We start from the raw sequence: 12,657 nt of genomic DNA, 5'->3' as shown, positions 1-12,657 counted from the left end.
GTTATAGATAATTAAACGTACTTTTCTTTTCAGATCATCAGATTTCTTTGGTTCTTGGCTCCAGTGTAGGATGTTCTGACAATGCTCTGATTATATAAATATGGTTGTTGTTGTTGTTGTTGTTATGAATCAAACATCCTGGCCAGGCCAATGTGTACATACTTGTCTTCACAGTCTTTAAATAATCTAATCTGCAGTTGAATTTCTTTTAGTTAGTTTATGAAATTCCTCAGTATTTGCTTCTTTCTTTATATTTGCTGTTTTCATTTCTCATTGGGTGGACCGGTCTGTGTCTGATGTTGCTCTTTCAACCCGTGTTCAATAGCAGCTGTCGGCCTGTAAAAGCCCCTCCACACAGTGTCCAGTGGTGAGGCGGCTGTCAGTCTGCGCTGAGTAAGTATCCAGTCAAATCCTGGGTCACCGCTAGGTTTTCATTAGAGGCCTAATTCAAAGCGGCCCACGTAGAGTGTCAGGAGTGTCCCGGCCTGTTGTTGGCACCCTTTATAACACACTCTAATGAGCAGCCGCTGGGAAAGCTGCGGTCAGCTGCGTGTAAGGAGCCGGTGCAGCAGAGAATATACTATCAGAGAAGACGCAGAGAAAGTCCCTGCTCAAAGGGCGGAATCAGCCCCATGAATCAGTTTCTTTTTCATTTGTTCCTTAATCACGCAACTTGTTGAGTTCTGTGATTCATGAGCCTCGCTGCTGGCTGTGTTTTACCCTGTGGAGTTCAAGCATCAGGCCAACATGCATTCCCAGCGGACCAGGCACATAGTTAGTGTGTTTTTAAAGGTGTTTGAGGCATCTGTTTGCTGCAGTGATTAGTCAGGAAAAAAGCTGGAGTTCAGCAGCCGTGATGTTTGAAGATTGCAGCATTAATCAGCTTTAACTCTGCTATTTTTACTCAAGACATTTCCCGTGAACTTTCAAACATGAACAGAGAAGGGCGGGTATCAAAGTACAAATACTCTGCTGTACTTCAAAGAGTTTTTAAATATGTACTGTATATTTGAATTTCTTTTAAATTTCTTTTGAATTTTTTTTTATTAAACGTTTGTACAACTTCTACAATTTCAAAACTGCTCCATGGGAAGTAAAGAGTGGTGAGTCTTAGTCTTTATGTCCTACAGGGCTGCCTTCCCCAAATCAGGACCAACTGTAACCTCATCTACTCTGAAAGTGGCATATTCTTCCTTCAACCACAGCGATGTTTGCTGTTTACTTGCTAATATGGGGTACAAAAATTAGCGATTGATTGAGCTGGAGCAGAAGCAGAAGAGTTTTCAACATCCAGCACGTGGCTCCTTCTGAACCCTGCACATGCCATCTATCCTGATCTCCTGTATGCACTGTGTGTGTCTGCAGTCGCATTAATGTGCGCTGTCTTACTCAGGAGGGTGTGTTAAGCCTGGCTTTTCACAGTCCATCAGGATGATCTCCGGTAGATGTTAATGAGCTTTCCTACTAATGTGGGCTCAGTCGTCCAACTGGACAGCTTTCTAAGGATTGTGCAAAGCAATGGGCTCACAGAGTGATGCTAACATGCTATATGTGGAAAACATCTGCACATCCTTATTATGAATAGTGTTTATTTATTTATTGCGTTGTATCATTTTGTTACAACATGCCAGCACTATTGTGATTTATGATATTGGTGAACTTTGTAATGTGACTCTCCAAACCTTTCTTTTTTAAATGCAGAACATCTACATGTTAGTCAGGAAGCAGTTTGTTTTCCCTGGAGATTTTCCCTGTCAGGTGGACATGACATAATAAATGTGCTGCAGAACGGGAGTCCAACACTATGATGACATTGCTTTTATATCACTGCTAAATGTAATCTTTAAGTGTATCCTTCCGGCCTTGCAGCAGCCGCAGGTTTTAAACAACATCAGCTATGCCTGCTTGCTCGCTGCGAATTCTCCTCAACCTCGTTGCAGAAGCGAATGAGTCACAGGCAGGACAAAGTCCAGGCGAAGTTGGAGTTAAAACTGTGGTCGTCACGCATGCAGCTCAACCCATAAACATGTTTATTTTCTATTGTTAATTTTGACATTTAATATGGGGCTTAATATGAATTGATTTGCATTTGGGGTCAGCCTCAAGTGGCCAGTCGAGGAACTGCAGCGTTTGTCAGTTACTTTTTTATTTCCTTCAAGTGTTTTTGTGCAGCTGAATCAGTTGGAGTATACTGGTACCCGCTGAAAAGAACCTCCACTTGTTATTTGTTTATTTTTACATGTTTGTGAAACATTTTTTCGACATAGGCAAACGTGTGTGTGCACCTCTTCGTAAGTGTGAGTGGGTGTGTGAGACTGTTGGGGGTTGGAATGTGACGTGAGAGCACTAATCAGAGCCAGCTGGGGCCAACAGTGAGATTAAAGTTAAAACACAAAAACAATCAGCTGGGATAAGTATACTATTGCTATGGGTTTCTGCCCCCATCCCATTCTCTGAGGGCGAGAGAGAGAGAGAGAGGATGGATGGATGGGGCTCGCCCGCCCGGCCTGCCTGGCACAGACCCTCTGATTAAGAGCTCCTTTGTGTTCTCTTTGATCCCCTCCTCTCAGAGTCTCACCACAACATGCACATGACACACAGACCCACTGCCAGTCTGCGCCACAGGACACTCTGTATTTTCAGCCCTATGTGTGTGCGCAAGTGTGTTCCTATATATCCACACTGAAAGATAGCACTGGCAGAAACTCAAGCTTAGCTTCTGCCTTAATAAAAATCTAAAATTTCAACATCAGCTCCTCTAACTTACTTCAGACCTTCTTCCTCAGTAGAGGGAGTTGGCATAGCTCAGTTGTTGTCTCACAACTATAGAAAAGATGACACTTAGAGGTCATAAGTTGAGGACTAAACTCCATTTCTGTAAAAGAAAAATGATAGTGAGAAGACAAAACTAATGTTTCCATGTCAAACCATCAGTTCAGGAGGAAAGACATGAACTTCAAAAAATGTGGTATGGAAATCTAAAATAGAGGACACAGCAGGTTTTAGCTTTTATGTGAGCACTGTATGTAACTGGACATATATAAACAATATCAAGGAACAAGTAGTGAAGAACTTAATGCAAGCAGACGAGTACGAAGCTGAAAAAAGCTAAACAAACGTGTTTTTTTAATGTTCATGTTATAGTCAATTATTTGGATGAGGAGGAAATTTGATAGAAACATGAATGATGTAAGATCTATGGAAATAAACACCATGTTGAAATACAAAATCGTTTTACTTACACTGTGCATGTGAAGCTCGATTCAGCTTGTGTGTGTGTGCGAAAATGAAAGTGTGTGTGCTGCAGCCTGTGTGTGTGTGAAAATGAAAGTGTGTATACTGTAGCCTGTGTGTGTGTGTGTGTGTGTGTGAAAATGAAAGTGTGTATGCTTCAGCCTGTGTGTGTGCGTGTGTGTGCAAATGAAAGTGTGTATGCTGCAGCCCGTGTGTGTGTGTGTGTGTGTCTCTGTATGCATGCTGCAGCCTGTGTGTGTGTGTGTGTGTGTGTGTGTGTGTGTGTGTGTGTATGCTGCAGCCTGTGTGTTTGTGCTGCACTGTAAGAGGATTAAAGGCCTGTTCACAGCCTCGGCTGCAGACCGGACTGTTCCTGATCATTCCTTCTGTATGTCCGCTCTGCTGATGAGGTATTAACTCTGCTGTGTATTATATTTGTCTTTGTCAGATTGTGTAAGGAAATATCTCAAATCAGCAAAAAATGTTGTCCTTGTTCCACTCTGCCAAGAAAAACTTCCCCCACTCTCCCCCTGTCTAACTCTCGGGCCTGAAAAACCTCTCCGTTATCTCCAGCTGTGGCATCTGCTGCTGTTTTACTGATAGCTTTTTCGTCTCTGTATCTTGCGTTGACTTGCACTTTCTTTTGAAGTTTGGCCCCTGGTGTCTTCTCTGCACACAGCTCCCGTCTCAGCGGCTGCACTGAGTCAACACCAGCAACAGAACGAGCGACTCTGATGTTAGGCTGGACACGTGTCGATATCTGGAAGCTTTTCTTGTCCAGAACATTTTAGTGTAGTGATTTCAAAGGGTGGATAAATAGAGCCTGGGAGAAAAAAGAGCATACTATTTAAGATATTATCAGCTTTCGAATTTCTTAAACCTATCATTTGTGGCTTTGAAGACATTTTTTACAGATATGCCGCTATTTATTGGCACAGAACACGTATCAGCCGGCTCAGATCTGTCCATCCTTTATAAGCCCATATCAGTCAAACTCTACAGTAGTTTCCATTTCTTCACTGGCCTCCCTCCAGAGCAGCATTATCTACACATCACGTCGCACAAAACCGCCTTGTAAATAACCATATTACTTTACCCAGTGACATCAGCCCCAGAGGAACAGATCCCCAACATTAGAGCGGCGGGGGATTGTGTCGGGGGCGTGAGAGGTTAAGACGTGTTGAATAGCTGGTAGGCGTCACACAATGAGGTGGATTAGGCAGCACTAGAAAGGGCCTTTAGGGCTTTACTGGGGTGTTCAGTAGCTTACAGCACCAACAATAACACTGCAACTGTGCACATCCAGAGCTGTGGCTGGCGAAAAGGCTAGCAGAGCGGGCAAGTGGCTGGCAACCATATGGTCAAAAGAAGGTTAACAGGAAGACAGTGTACCTGATTCTACTGAATGCATTTTGTTGGAGGTCTCCTGAGTCCTCCTGAAGTGCTCCTTCAGAAGTGTCTGGTGGAGAGGAGTCCGAGGGCAGGAGGTGCAGAGAGGAGGTGAGGCGCACTCTGCTTGCATGCATGGAGCTGTGGCTGGAAAATGATATCATTACAGATGACCCCTATTCTCACAGATAAACCTGTCACTGTGGAGTTAGCTGTAATACCGTAAATGTAAAAGCATGTAGGGCAGAATTTCCTTTTTTTAAGTGAAGAAGACACTATTTGAAGAGTTATTGTGTTACTTTTACCTTGTCTTTTCCCTTCCTAATGTCTGCCATCAATCTTTAAAATGTATTGTAACGAGGGAAGCATTTCACTTCAACCCATCCATATCAAAACCAAAACCCAAAACATCAAATTTACATGGACAGCAAAATAAACTAAAAATGATATGAATAAAACTCAGAGAGGATGTCTCAAAACAGACCTCTGCAGGAGATCATTTTCTCCATGGACATGCCTTCACCTTTTTACATCTTTTGTCATCATGTTGGTTGTTTGTTGAAGACATTATGTGCATTGTATAGCATTTAGCCTATTAGTGTGTAACATGATGGCAGGGAGGAACTCGTAGCAGAAGATCTTTGCCTTAAAATCAGAATCAGGTTTATTTCCATATACGTTTAAAGAAACGTGTCTTTGGATTTGTGGTGCAAAAAACAAAGAACATAGAAAAAGAGTATACAAGTATAAAGCTGGAAAACAGCATTTCTCATAGTCATCAGGGGTCTTGAATAAGAGAAAAGATAAGATATGATACATGGGGCGGAGCCAAGGGGTGATCATCGCCAATCTGATGGGCCATCTCTAAAACCCTGAACCATGATTGGCTATTTGCCTTGTCAGAGGCGGGACATTTGCACTGTGTTGCGCCACCAGAACTGCCCTAAAATCGCAAAATGTATCCTTTGTTGAAGAAGAAACAACATGCGCCTGACAAATTAAAAATTAAGGAAACACAAAAAAAGAAAATGAATATTAGAAACCTCACTGGATACATTTCCAAGAATTGGCCTCATAAATCCACAAATGATCTGAAAACAATCCAGAAGCTTCAACTCTGCCTGGATTACTGCAGCATTTGTGCTCTGTGTGGTGTTGGGGAATTAAACAAGGGGGGAAATTTAAGGGGGGTTAGGCTGGGATAACACCACACAGTGGCACATTGCGTGTTAGAGGGGATAATAACACTCTGGCTTGTATTAGGTTTCCTGGGCTGAAGTAAGAAGCTCACTTCCTGTGTGCACTCTGTGACAAGACAGAAACATCTGCAGGATGTGGTAAAGTCATGCTGTGGTTTCTGGTATGATGGTATGAAATTTGAAAAGACTATTGAGCTAATTAGAGCTCCTGTTCATCTGAAGGTTATGGATGTGTTGTACAGTTGACAGACAGCAGAGAGAATTAATAACATAATACTCTTAAGTAGTCAAATCTGCAGCCATGGAAACTGATGACCACAAACTCTAGCTGCTGAGGAGGTCTCAACTTTTCTTTGATCTGTTTCACACGTTTTTTATGTCAGTGCAGGCTATCCTGTCAGTATCTACTATTGATGTTTTACACATGAATTCCCATCATTTTAAAAGTTTATTTGAAACCATGGGGTTTATTTTATTTAAAACTTCCCTTGGGGCAGGTTCAAATCAGAAAAGAAGACACAGGCTGAATTCTCTGGAAACGAAAATCCAGCTTTCTAACTTTGACAAATAGGGCCCAATGTATTTAATAGACAGCATTTAAAACATAAAAAAATATATGGTTCTATCCAAATGTGCAATATGTTCATGCAATAATAACATGTGAATCAGTTAGCATAGTACAATGTGAATGTTCCCTTTCCAGACAGAAGGCTAAGCAGAGGCTCTTTTCTGATATTGATTGGTGTTAACAGCAGCTAATAGCACCGAATGTGAGAACACAAACACATTGTCGACTCATTACTGCTAATGAGCTCAATGGTCCTGTGGATTTTAGTACAAGCCCTTTTGACAAATGCAGGATGCGTCATGAATATCTTTTTCAATGTTCCAGAATGTTTCAATCAATAAGGCGAACAATGCATTTCTTTTTTTATTTTTTATGGGGTCCTGCTGTTTGGGTAACAATGAGCAAAAGACATGAAAGCAAAAAATTTTTTTAGAGATGCTTATTAAGCATCATATTATCTCTGCAGTCTGTGACGCTACTGTTGTGTTATTGGCCAAAAGCCGGTGGCCTAAAAGCTGAAAGAAATTTGAATAAATTATCAGCATCCAAAAGGGGCGTGTCATGAGACCTGTCAATCATTTACACCACAGAGGTGAATGGAAAGGATGCTAGGGATGCTACAGTGCCTGAGCTGTGAAGAATGATTCAATTTAGAGGTACTGAGTGTTTATTCTTGTCACTATTAAGTTCAAGTATTATATCTTTATTGTATAAGAAAGTGAGAGCTTTATGAATTTTTCTCATTTTAATCCACTTCCTAAAGTTTGAAGTTGTGAAAGTATGGACCTTTGAACATTCCCCTCGTCTGCCTGCAGCTGCAAGCAGCTTGTTTCATGTAACCTGCACTTTTCCTCTCTTGTACGTTTATTATCGAGTCCTGCTCCCAATTTGTTGATGACAGTCTGACTCTGTCATGGATGCACGCGGCTGCACATTCACAGGGCGTGGACCGCTGTCAGCAGAGCAGCCAGGGAGATTAAATACAGCAAGGCTCCTGATGGACGTCACTATTCACTACATGCATCACAGTCTTAATACTGCGCTGCCACTTCCGCGCACGCCATTCTGTCCGTACATCCACGGATATGGTTTACAGCATGTAATAACAGTAATCGGTTCCTTATGGCCGTGAGACGTGAGCTGGGTAGCTTGGTCAGTGCACAGTGAGGGATGTTCGACGGCTGTGGAGCAGCATGACATGTCAGAGAAATGTTTGGTGTCACGCCGAGAATGTTGGTAGATGTGGTCGATTTGGTTTGAGTCCCAGAATAACTGATGAGTTAATCCAACGAACGAGGACTCCATCTGATTGAAACATTCCTCTTTCCAAGATGTCTTTTAAATAATGCAACCAGAAGGGAAACTCCTCGTGGGATATCCTTTTTTTGACCTGCTGCCTATAAAATAAAGTGAATATGCAGACCACCATGAGCACCTTGAAACTTTCACAAATGACATTATCTGTCATGCAGTGTTTGATTTGCTTGTATTTGTTCGAGTATGGAGACAGTTTGTTGATCAACTATTTGTCCAGATTATCTGCCCTACATCAGAACTCAGCCGACAGACTTCTGCATTCCTGCTGACTGCAGGGAGGCCATCTTTTGACTGCAAAATGCATGAAAGCATAAATAAAGATTTTTTTTTCTCAAACAAGTGACCAGGGTATAAGCAGGATAACACCCTGTTTATTGTTTTTATCATGTGTGATGATGAGATGGCAGTTTGTGTTTCTACATTTTATTTAATTTGCAAAAGCAAAGCAGAAATTATCAAATTTAGCAGAATGATCCTTTAACTGTCCTTCAAACTTCAGCTTTTAAATTTGAAAGTGACGTGTAACTGTACAGTCTAAATGTAGTTTGAATTTCTTAAGGTTTTGTTTCACATGCTTGTAGTTGCTTTGGATTTTGAGTTTTCATTTATTTATGTTTAACTTTCACTTTTAGGACTTTGAGATGTTTCTAAAAAAACAGCCTTAACCTGTTTCCACAAATAAGATGAGAAGTAGCTTCTAATAATTCTGAAGATAATTCTGGTGCCAGGTTGCTCCAACATTACAGCACAAAAAAGAGAAACACAAAAAGAGCTTCAAATCTCAGTGAGATATAAAGAGGCCAAGTGCATCATGAAGTAGACAGATGCATGGATGTTGAAAAAAGTTTTTTTTAAATGGTTAAAAAAGAATGAGTCCCTCTGAAGCTCTCTAGTGTGGGGATCCAGCTAAGAATATACTGAAGAGGTCTGAGGTATTTCGAGAGGTAGAAATAAAAAGCCTTCAGATAATCAGGGCTGCAGATGAAGAAAAACCCGTTTGAGTCACGATGAAGGCCAGTATGACTAAAACATGTTTTTATTAATCTGTATCCCTGATTTATTAAAGACATATTTCTTTATACTCAAGTATATTTTAGTTTTAAAAGAGGGATTTTTCTTTTGAAATTAAATCCAATATTCCACAAAATGATAATGGATATAATACAGCCCAGAATATAAATACTGTACTGTACATTATACACAAATTGTGAAAATGATTGCATGTGAATTGAAAGCAGTACTACACGTATATGCTCCCTTTGTCCTGCTGCAGAAAGCGAAGGTGTTATTGTGTTTGTTGGCTACAGGTAGCTAAAGACCCCCTGTGGTGTTCTGACCAAACTGCACATCTAAAATACTTTATGAAACCATTCACTGTATTTGTAAGTGTGTAAAGGTTCTATACAAATCTTATGTAAGAACAATTCTGAAGGTGACTAATTGTCTCTCTCTCTCTCTTTCTCTGTCTCCCCTTGCAGAGCTGCAGAGGGAGGGCAGCATCGAGACCCTCAGCAACAGCTCGGGTTCCACCAGTGGCAGCATCCCGAGGAACTTCGAGGGCTACCGCTCCCCTCTGCCCACCAACGAGGGCCAGCCTCTCAGTCTCTTCCCCACCAACTTCCCCTGAGGAGTCCCACCTCTGTTCCAGAAACATCCACAAACACCCGACCCACTGCCTCCCTCCCTCCCCCTCCCTCCCCTCCCCTCATATCTGACTCTCTGATGTGTTACACTGAACCCAAACTGTCTAGGATTTGTGTTTTCTTTCACAGATCAGCGTGATTACAAAGAGAATCAGTATTTTATTACGGGACAGATTTGAAGTCGGGGACGTTGGATTAAGTCTGTGGAGATTTCCAAATATTTTGACCATTTTAGATATTCCCAAAAAATATGTAATTTAGTTTTAAAACTTAAATGCTTTCATGTCCGGTTGAAAACACCGTAGCAAATCATTGTAGACTTTGAACACTAATTTCCTTTCAAGTTAACAGTTTTAAGTGACGCTGAAACATTAACCAAATTTGCAGTTTCCACACAGAGTATTTTCATACAGCTGCAGTCACAGGGGAAATTCCATTATTGTCAATAACAGATCTTCAATTACGGACCAGAATCATTCTGTCTGTTACCTTGTTGATTTCAGAGACCAGCCGTCGTTTCCACGCTGCAGCTCTGTCTGCTGTTTCCTCCGCCCGCCATCGTTCTTTTTCTTTGTGTTTGAAGTTTTACGGTGTGCCTATTGTCTGAATGAGCCATAAGAAAGGGAGCACAGACGGAGGAGAAATGTTTATTCCAGTCAGTGACGTGTAGCAACCGTGTGTGTGAGTGTGTGAGTGTTGCTGCTCGCTCGATGTTTTTCATTAAATGTGGTCCTGTTCTGCCTTTGATTGTCATGGATTTACTTTAGTCTAAAAGATGCAGTAATGACATGAAATTATATGTAGGTTGCTAAATAATTAAGATGTTTACTATGTGATTGAGAAATGTCTCAGAGGATCATTTTGAACCCCAAACCTTGGCCTTGCAGAGTCCTTTTGAATTGAGGGGAGTAGTGGGCTATACACTGTTTTTGTTTGATTCCAACTTTTGACCAAAATCTTTTATCTGCCTCTATAAAAAAAAAGTATTTTCCTTAAATGTTCGAGCTTTTCCCATAAAAATAATTGACTTTGATAATCAGAAATCCTTTTATTTACACACTTTGCCTGTTAGTAGAATGCTTGACTGGTGTAATCTTTAATGCACTATTGACAGAACCACCTTAGAAAAAAACAACAAAGGAGATATCAGGTGTCTTAAACTTGTGTGTGTGTTTTTTTAAATGTTGGCATCTTAATGACTAATGTGTGCAGAAAATGTTGTCCAGTGAATTGCAGCCTCAAAACAGGCTGTGATTCCCCCCAACAACCAGATCAACATTTGTCCTTTGACAGTTTTTACTCTTTATCACTAACAGACTCAGATTGTTCTTCTTTGTATCTGACAACATAACAAACAGGATCCCCGCAGAGAGAAACCTTCTTATTCGTTAAAGACAAAGAGGATTTTTTAAACCACAAACATCTGTTTCATCACTCTTCAAAGCTACCAGACTCCATTGATAAAAACAGACATTTAACCTCTCTGAACAGATCGGACGCTGATCCACCGCTGCTTCTCTCTGTAAGTCTGTTTTGTTTAAAGTTAACACTTTAAAACCTCAGTCACATCACAGCAAATATTCACAAACAAGCCGATTCAGTGGTTGGACCTGCAGCTCCCATGTTCTTTGAAATAAAGTTGATAATAAAGAGATAAAACCTTTGTGATTCTACTCTATTCAAAGTCAGCCTCCATTCACAAAAACCTGACCTGACCTTGACCTTGACCTGTAAGAGCAAGGACGTTGCTTTTATACTTCAGCCTTCAATGGCTGTTTGTTTGTCTGATGTGTGACTCGACTTCAGTGTTTTGAAGGCTTTCTTAAGATCCTGTACATTTTTTTTCTTGTCTTTTTTTTTTTTTTTTTGAAACATCAGCAGCTCCTGTGTTCTGCAAGTTCGTCAGTGCCTGATTGGTCAATGGAGTCTGGTAGTTCTAATCAGAGAGCTTGCTGGTTTCTGTCTTTAAAAACTCTACTTCTTTCAAACAAAAAGATCTCTCTGTCTGTCTGAGCCTTTCTGTTATGTTGTCACACACTTTGAATGGCAACTTGAGTCTGCAAGTGGAAGAAGAAAACTAAATGTTTCTATTGGATTCACTCTGATCAGGTACATTTGATCTGAAAGAGTACATATCCACAAGATAAATCAATCTACAGGAGCCACTTAAAGTTACTGTACTTGTCATTCATTTAGGTCCTGAAATCTGTTTTAGATTTAAAACTCTTGAATTCTGCCCTAAAGATTTACACAGTGTACAATCCCATGTGTGAGTTTGTGGAACTGGCTGCATGTCATGAAGGCCTGTTGTTACTTGGTCACTGATTCTATTTGAAATGAGAGCAATTGCTTGTTGTTGATTAGTGAAATACTGACTTGTTTTTGCAGCATTCATGCAAAGAAAAGAACATAATAAAAACAAAAGAAAAAGGAAGCTGTGCATCTTTTTTCTTTCTCTCTCTTTCTCTCTCTCGCTCTGTGATTGCTCCTAATTGTGCCGTTCAGATTTCAACCGCGGTGACCATCAGCACATGGTCCCTCTGGTAATTAGTACCATATTTTTTAACAGGCAGTAAAGTGTTGTTAGAGGGACTTTTTATGGGCGACTCTGGCTCTTTGTTCTGGAGGGAGTGGAGGAGCGAGAGGGCATGTTTGTTTCTCTGTTAATCAGCACAAAACTTCAGGGTCCAGAACTCTCTCTTTCTCAAAGTGGCCCATTTGAAGTCCTTCAGATTCTATTAGATTAGCGCTGGATTACTCTTTGTATGCTTTATTTCCTCTCATTGGTAGGTTCATGAGCTACTAGTCGTAAAGTGAACAAAAAGAGAGGCCCAGGAACATTTCCAAACTGAAGACAATTAGATCAATAACTTGTAAAAAGTTCAAAAGCTTGTAAAAGTTTGTGAATCACAAACAGTATGTTTGCATTTATTTTTGAAAATCAAATTTGTTCATCATTGTCGGAAAATAGAATGAGTACATGAAAACAAAATCTGTTACAAAATGTGTTTATTTAGGTTTATATGCAAGCACTCCTTTCATAAAAAAATAAAGGATAACTCAGCTCCAGCTGGCAGATTGTGTCAAAGTCACTTTATCCAGTTCTGCAATAAAGTCAAAACTGAATCTACGGTGTTTATGTGAAACTCTTTATTTCATCCCAAGATGTGAATACGGATGCTTCACTGTGTTTCATGATGGGGTGAAAATCATTGACCGACAGAGCCACTTCTGATTCTTAACAGTATTGTTTGAATTTAACAAACACAAGCACACTTAAAAATCATAGTTGCTTTGAAGTGAATTT

The 12,657-nt window shown here is 40.5% G+C and overlaps 1 protein-coding gene across 2 annotated transcripts in view; it reads left to right on the top strand.

The window, feature by feature from the left end:
- bcas3 (BCAS3 microtubule associated cell migration factor) overlaps positions 1-11,784 on the top strand; it is a 289,933-nt gene extending 278,149 nt beyond the window's left edge. For both annotated transcript variants that reach the window (XM_079354708.1, XM_079354709.1), the window contains exon 24: positions 9,186-11,784. In XM_079354708.1, coding sequence (XP_079210834.1) covers positions 9,186-9,334 — 149 coding nt within the window. In that variant the 3' untranslated portion in view covers positions 9,335-11,784. The remainder of the gene's footprint in view (positions 1-9,185) is intronic.
- The last annotated feature ends 873 nt before the right edge of the window (positions 11,785-12,657 follow it).

This window comes from Symphodus melops (assembly GCF_947650265.1).
Source record: "Symphodus melops genome assembly, chromosome: 10".
In the NCBI taxonomy this organism is placed as follows: domain Eukaryota; kingdom Metazoa; phylum Chordata; class Actinopteri; order Labriformes; family Labridae; genus Symphodus; species Symphodus melops.
The sequence above is the reverse complement of the archived record's forward strand: the minus strand, read 5'-3'. Positions and strand labels throughout refer to the sequence as shown.